This window comes from Hordeum vulgare, chromosome 5H, assembly GCF_904849725.1.
Source record: "Hordeum vulgare subsp. vulgare chromosome 5H, MorexV3_pseudomolecules_assembly, whole genome shotgun sequence".
Classification (NCBI taxonomy): Eukaryota; Viridiplantae; Streptophyta; class Magnoliopsida; order Poales; family Poaceae; genus Hordeum; species Hordeum vulgare.
Window position 1 is genome coordinate 394511565 of NC_058522.1, and position 8095 is coordinate 394519659.

The following is an 8095-nucleotide window of genomic DNA, read 5'->3' on the forward strand; positions in this document are numbered from 1 at the left end:
TCATATCATCGTAATATCAGGAACCCTAGTGGATAATCTTGTGTGTTACTTGTGTGATTTATTCATGTTTGCTATCATCACCCTTATGATGTTTATTATCTCCATGTGTGAGTAGACCCCAATTTCCCAGTGATACAGAAGAAGACCTTGGTATGTATAGGATCCAAAATTTTATAATGGATATGAGATCCATGTTGAGTGCTTAGTTTACTATACTTCATGATTGTTGTGAAGGGGCCCCACTCAACATAGCGCCAAAAGGTCACAATGTGTTTTAATATCACTTTAAAGGTTAGGATGTGAAGTTAATTCGAGATGAAAGTAAAAGCATTTACTTCGAATCTTTACAATTGATAGGAGATTTATGTATAACCGTTAGATATTGCTTGTCCATAGGGTAACCCTTAATTACCTTAGTCGTAACCCATAGGGGGAGACTACGGTAGTGGTGTGAGTGTCATGAAGTGTATTTACAATAGAATGTGTTATGTACCCGGCTTTGCCGAGAATAATCATCAAGAGTGGCCCAAGTATCCAGACCGTACTATGCCAATGCATAAGATGGGCTAGAAACATACCAATGGGGATTCTAGACTCCCTCAAAAGTTCTTACTCCTCTATAATTTCTACTTGTTACTTGTGGTGTTATTTTTATTAATTTTTTGTTATTTACTTTCTATTCACTATACATGGAAATTACTATTTACTTCCACAATCACTTTGTTTGTTGTCTATAATTACTTGTAGGCACAAATCCATAATTCCCTACAAGAGGCAACGCTCAATTCATGTGTTCCATGTGGGATCGATACTCTTACTTTGGAAAGGCTACAACTAAACCATGTACACCTGCATGCTATCTTCTCTCGACTACGATCTTCCTCACATTTGTGTCCTTCTAATTTTTTAAATTGTGTTCTTCTCTATCTCAATTGTGGCGTGCTCTAAACTTCAAACTCTCTCCCATCTGCTTCAGTCTCATTCTCTATGAATTTATCCAAGAATGTCCTCTCCTTGCAATATATGTTTATAAACCATGAGCTCCTCTCACATATTTTTCAACTGCAAACTTCGCTCAACTAGATACTTCCTAAAACTACCATACATTCAATAAGCAAAATGTTGAGTTTCACACGACGCACATGTTAAGTAAGTTGATATATTCTCTGGTGCTTACATTTTAGAGTAACGATTTCTCCTAGGCGGTATGGGACTAAAATTGTTATATTGAACTACGTCCTTTATCTTTATAGTATGTGCGTCATAATTTAATATGTTAAGATCAATGGTTAAATATATAACATGATGCTTATATTATAGAGCTATCATTTCTCCCTAGACAACGTAGGACTAAGCTTGTTGTAGTAAATTGTAGTCCTACATACTATATGTTTTGGGCTTTTGTTCTATGACCATGCGGGTGGCGTGCTCAATAGTGAAGTGTGTGGTCTGATATTTATATATAGCATAATGTGTATAGTCTAGTTTGATGTAGTGTGTGGGTTTAATGGAATCTAAGTACTTCCCCATGATGTATATTTATATTAATATTTAATTTACACATTGAAATATAATGAAATAGGAGAATGAAACAAGAAATATAATTAATATCCCATAAATCTGTTTAATAGTATATAAACTGGCAATTAAATTGTAGGATTACATGGATAGCTTGTCACAACTTATAGATATGTAACTGAATTTAGAGCTTTATTTCATCACAACTCATGAAAAAGTAATAAGACTTCAATTCCTTTTGTTTCTTCATATCAAATGACCAAGTCAGCAACACTATATCAAAAGAAATTATACTGGGCCAATGTGGAGTGTCAACTTGTCATGGATTAGCGAGGCTTCAATCTTTACCTCCATATTTGGTTTCAGTCCAGTTTGGTTGACAAAGTCTTTCCATCCATGGTTGACTGATAGACGACCATCGACATGAGTTAAACCATTCACAATTTTGTACTTTCCATGAACGATAACACGCGGATGGCGCATTATCAGGTCCACCTCACCACTTGGAGGAACTTGAAATTTATCGGTCCTCGCCTTGGAGATTTTCTGGAAAAATATAAACCAAACTTTTATTATGTGAGTGAAAATTAGGTTACATTCAAACTTATGCAAAATAACTTTTTAGTATTTATGAGATACCCTTGACATGTAAGAATCACATTCCAATATATGTAGATAACAACTACAACTAACTAAAGGTGCATGAAATTTGGATTGAGGCAATTATATCCATCACATAAGTATGTTTGTACTTAAATCACTCACATAACTATGCATGTGGTAGAAAGGAAAACATGGAAGTATAAATGAGAAAGTATATTTCTTACAAGAACATATTTGACATCACTAGGAGAAAACTGATGGATGAAGCTATATAGGTGATGAGAAGTAGCTTCATCAGCTGCAGAAGGTTCAGATACATAAGTTGCAGAATGTACAACTTTCTTGGTGGAAGAAACATCGTGAACTGATGGATGCACAGTTTCGCACCCATTATGTCCTAATATACAAAAGATATTTTTGTTAATAACCAATACAAAAATATATATGTTGTATAATAATGGTATCTTTTCTTACAAGTTACCTTCATCATTATTGTATACATCCTTGATTGGCTTGAATCCAAAGACTAAATGAGGTTCATTCTTTTGAAAATGAAAATGCACTTCATCACCACGACCAAGACCGTGGTCAGCCACAAATTTTTGCCAACCACTGCTTCCGAGCAAAACTTTATCAAATACCTTGATCAAACTGGCTTCATAAATTTTGCCTTCAGATGACATTATTTTAATAGTTCGGTCTTGTATATTATTAAATTTTTTGTGAGCACAACATGGTATGATCTATAAAAGAATAAAAATGTAGGGTGTCACATCAATAAAATTCATAAAGGTATCAAAAATAAGCACTACCGAAATATATGCCAAAAAGGATTCTCGTAACTTACCAAATAGTACAGACGATTCTCATTGGCAAACTTCATTCTAAAAAAAGGCACGTCCCCCTCATTTTCCTTACATGGACCACCTTCTTTCGCACAACATGGACATGTATCAGGAACAACTCCCATTGGATCACTAACATTGATACCATGACACTAGGATCAAGGAAAACAAAATTATAATGAATGTAAAAAATAATAGTCTATATTTAAAATAAACATAGTAGTATGGATAGAATAGATATAGAAAGCAACTAGTTTTAGGAACCAGTATCATATTCTAAATAAAACTATTATAATGTAGTATTTGCATATAGTAATTGTAGGTCCATATAATAGGTCACTAAAATGTACCTTTCTTTCTAGCTTATCCAATGTATATTTTCCAACATCGCTAAGCTCGAAACCTGGTGGGCACTGAGGGTAGTCATCTTGAGCCATTAATGAATGGTTTCTCATGAAGATCTTCTTTTGTTGCATTAATAACACAAAATCATAAGCAATTTAAGCAGAGCTTTATTGGTGATAATGATCAAATGATAACAAAAAAACAAAGTAAATAGTTATATCAAAATATCAGCATACACATGATCAAACATAAACACGCGTATTTATAGAATACTAACACTCTATTGTAACACATAAGCATTACATAAACAAGTTGTCGACACTAAAAACAACCTAAACATAGATATATACCGAAATACGAAGATGTGTGATTGGTGGGCTAAAATCCTAACTCGTTACATAGAGTATTACTATTTCCTACTCATTACCATTAACATCCTGGTCGTATTTTTTGTCTTTTTGGAATGGGACCATGCATACTTACTTTCCATGGATGTTCTCATGATGTCAACTAGTAAACTGAGGAACTTGTACACCTTAAAAAAGTTTACCATTGTTCAATTCTAAATAGAGGCCAAAAAGGTTCTCAATATTAGCCTTGATGTTAATCTGCACTACAATCATGGTGGGAACCATTGCAGAAATCACTTTGCACTCCTTGTTCTTCATCACTCCCTATACAAAACACCTTGTGAATCTTGTAGGGCAGGTACTTTATGTACCAAGTGGGTATATGGAGGGCCTCCCTCTCAAATTAGTATACGTTCTACTACTATCATCTTTCCATATGGAATATTTTTATTCCGAATAAAGATAAACTTAAACTATAAATTACCAAAATAACTTAACTTTATAGTGAGCAAGATACATAAAAGTTACTAAGGTTTTTTGGATAGTGTCCTCGATTCCGCGCCTACAAACATTTGGTGCATTGATTCAACCTTGTATACTAATGTTTGTATCCCTCGCCAGGCTAGTCTCGATAAAGAGTGTTTGGTTGATGGTCTAGCTAGCCTGCTAAATTACAAAAACATAAGGTTACTAATCCCATGATGGAATGTATGATTCGTGAAAATTAATTCCCAAGCATTTGTGCAAAAACATCCATGTCACTAACTCCAGATGCTTGATCCAGACTAAGCTAGATGCTTGGGTAAACAGTCTAGGGTAAGAAAGGTCTAGGGGGACAATTAAGATGTGTGTATGTTTCTCCAAGGTGGCAACTAAATGCTCATGGAGGCTCTCAGGCCAGAAGCAATGCATCAATGACGTAATAAAAACACGCTATAAAATCTTTAAAAATGCTTGCAAAAAAATAATGCCAGCATTGGGCACCCTTGACATGGTAAATTCCATACAATACCTGTCGAGGATAAAAAAAGGCATCGGAGATCCATATAATGCACATGAGGAAGGTTTACCCAGGTTAGGGCCCTTCTATCAAAGTAATGCCCTACATATTGCTTGTATGTATTGATGATGTAGCTTCATATGAGAAGTATGGTTTTTTGTTTACAAGGGGGAGCCAATCGTGAGATCGTCTCGGGGTTGAAGCCTTGGATGAGTCGATGGAATAAGATGGCTATGAGGGGGTCCCTGTCATGCCTTACATAGGGAGTCGAGGCAGGATTACAAGTCTTGAGTAAGTTCAGAAATTTTCCAATGTGATGTTTGGTTTATAGTGGGGGTAAGCTCATGTAGTATACATACAATCCCTAGCATTTTTTAGAGAGGAGTCTTCATCTTCACCCCCAAGGAGATAATGCACTCCACTTTGCTAGTGGGCGTCGAGCTATGGGCTTTGGCAACCCAACTATAGTTGGGCCTCTTCTATCCCCCGTCACTACACGCGGGTAGGGGGGCATGGAACCACATCAAGGTTGTTAAGTTTCCAAAGCTAGGATAATTTGTGTGCAATGAATTTACTACAATCAATAAAGATGAATAAATTAAGTTTATACTACAACTAAAAAATAAGATGTAGCATAACTATTTTTTACAAATAAGTGTTAATGCTAATAGTAATTAACCATGTGGGGTCTACTTCTTAAAAATAATAGGTACTATGAAATTTCATTTGCTACCCACTTTATTTGCAAACATACCCAAATAGTATGGAGTTGATATGAAATTTAGAAAAACAACATGAAAATATATGAGTATAATTCATACAAATAAAAGTCAAATGTTATGCAAATCCTAATAATAAAACAAACTACTCCCTTTATAAATAAATATAAGTGTGTTGAGATCACTACTTTAGTGATCTAAACACTCTTATATTTCTGTATGGAGGGAGTATCAATGACGAGATTTGCTGTACAATAGTGAACACTCAACATGCTACATAGTTTCTCAACTTTAATAATAACAATGAAATTACATCTTTTCATCCGCTTTCAATATAATACTACTTTAAAATAGTAATTAAAGATAAAAAATCATATATGCACCACATGGAAAGAACAAATTATCATTGAATAACAATCCTAATCGAATTTAACAACACATTGACTAATCAACTTGATAATCTCTGTACTAATATAAACCAAACTAGACCCAACTAACAAAGACAATTTCGATCAAGTGCCAGAACCTATGATTGCAATGTATATTAAGAAGAATATTATATATTACGATGTTTAAGTTAATGCATAAATATTTGTAGTTATGTTAAAAACAAAATAACTACTAGAAAAGACAAGAATAAAAGAGAATTATGCACAAGCAATCAACTATAATTGGCAAGCACTAAAACATCATAACTAAATAAAGAAAAGGAAATTTTTGGTAATGCTTGTTTGAAGGAATAAAATAGTACATGCTTATTCATTGGAGCCGAAGTGGTGTTGTCACAATGCTTGTGCTTCTTGGGGGTTATTGCCACACCGTTCACCATGCTTCGTGTGCTACTTGCGGATTCCATCTAGAAGAGTCATAATCAGATTTTCGAGAACCAAAACAAATATAATGCAATATGCAATAAAAGATACAAAAATTAAGGAACATGTCAAGTAATAAGTCAACTAAATCTAAACAAACAAGTATGGATAAAAATTGTATAGAGTAGTAAAAAGTTAGAAAAGCCCATCCATTTTAGCAAGAGAGCTGAACTATAAACAACAAACATATGAATATTAAAAAAATCTTCACATGGTTTGGAGAAAGAAAGAATATTGAATATGTGAATTTGAGAATCATACCAAAAAATTAAGATGAACTAGTACTAGTAAAAATTTAGACCATTTATCAGAAAACAACATAACATATTCACAGGAAGAAACGTAGATTTTCCTGGAGCAGACTACACATGCAAATAAAAAATCTAAGAAACAAAATATCAAATCAAATCAAGAATCAACTCATCATAGAAGTGACAAATCTACCAGAACTTCCTAAGAAATAGGGTTGGATTTGGGAGAGAAAGGCTTATAGAATCTAGAAGTATGAATATGAGCGTATAGATCTTAACCTCAACAAAGAGGGAAGGAGAAGCAATGGAAAGAAATTTGTGGGAAGAGTTGAAAGAGGCACATGAAAAGGGTAATTCAATATTTATTTTAACACCATAGAACAATTAAACAATTATGGAAATAAAATATCAGGAGAAAAATAATAGAACATAGATTAGATGGGGGATGGAGAGTAGGGAAGAGGAGATTATAGAGCGGCGGTGCTGCTATAGCAGTGAAGCAGGAGTAGAGGCTGAGATCGGACAAGGAAGAAGGGGAAGAGGCCCGGATGTACCGGGCAAGCCTAGAGTGGGCGGCGGCTGGCCAGGATGATTTGTCAAACTGGGATGGCCAAAGGGGGTCGACTCAAAACCCTAGCCGCCTTTCTCCGATGGAAGTGTTAGATACATGTGAACAAAAACCGTGCCCTAATCTAGCCCTCTTATGCCACCTGCGTTTTCAACCGTTGAATATGCACTTCAAGAATTTCCTGGCCATTGGATCACGTTGCAATCCCACATGGGCTTTTTCTCAGGACATAATAATTCCACACGGGCTGCTTGAGCTCTTTTGTTATTTGGGCCTAAGGGCCTTTGGTGTGTCAGACAGACAGCTAAAACATGCAACATATGAAGCCGCGGATTCACAAGTGGGAGAATAATTATTGCGGACGACACAACTGACGAAGGAGAAAACATAGGTCATAGGACCCATAGAGATCGGCCGTTGTCAAGCGTTATCAACGAGGCATCTTTGCTTTTGCGAGAAAAAAGATCCTTCTCCATGGAAGGCGAGTGGCCTACGCCTCTCTAACCTGGTGATGCACCGGTTTCCCTTATGATGTGGGCAAGAGGATCACCTCGTGGGGCGACGCAAGGGAGCGGTGAAGGGAAAGAGAATTATCACCTGAGTTTTCGTCGGGTTAGAAATCATCGTTTGTTGCTACATACCTTAATGGTGATTGATTTATGCCACTCGCCGGCGGCCACAACTACAGTTCAGTTACCATGGTGATCCTTGTTCTTCCTTTAGTTCATGGTGGTCCATACATATAGTGTGGACATCCCGCTATTCCTTCCCACCCCCATTGATCCCCTTACTTCGGTAGGTTGCTATTTCATCTTCCCTAATTACCTCTTCCCCGAATTATTTTCTCTCCAGTTTATCTTTGTTGTTTTTTCTACTCTCAACTAAATAGAGGTGCTCTAAATTGACGAAACCTTGCTTGGTTCTGCTAGGTTGGGTTCTCATTTCTCCTTCAGTGACAAATGGTCAAGTAATTATCCGTGCCACATAACTATATGCTTATATATACTCGACATTTTATCTACAA

General features: G+C 35.8%; 1 protein-coding gene across 3 annotated transcripts; it reads right to left on the reverse strand.

Annotated features, from left to right (window-relative positions):
• Nucleotides 1-1619: 1619 nt before the first annotated feature.
• Nucleotides 1620-7181, reverse strand: LOC123396202. Of its 3 annotated transcripts, none has more exons than XM_045091230.1 (7): nt 6975-7181; nt 6132-6236; nt 3317-3379; nt 2969-3118; nt 2603-2864; nt 2346-2518; nt 1620-2064 (listed from the first exon to the last, which is right to left on the reverse strand). In XM_045091230.1, exons 2-7 carry the CDS (start codon nt 6234-6236, stop codon nt 1807-1809), a joined length of 1011 nt encoding a protein of 336 aa, XP_044947165.1. In that variant the 5' UTR covers nt 6975-7181; the 3' UTR covers nt 1620-1806. The 3 variants fall into 3 exon arrangements, with proteins under 3 accessions (XP_044947165.1, XP_044947164.1, XP_044947163.1); XM_045091229.1 differs by having other exon boundaries at nt 3317-3427; XM_045091228.1 differs by having other exon boundaries at nt 3317-3430.
• Between the last annotated feature and the right edge of the window lie 914 nt (nt 7182-8095).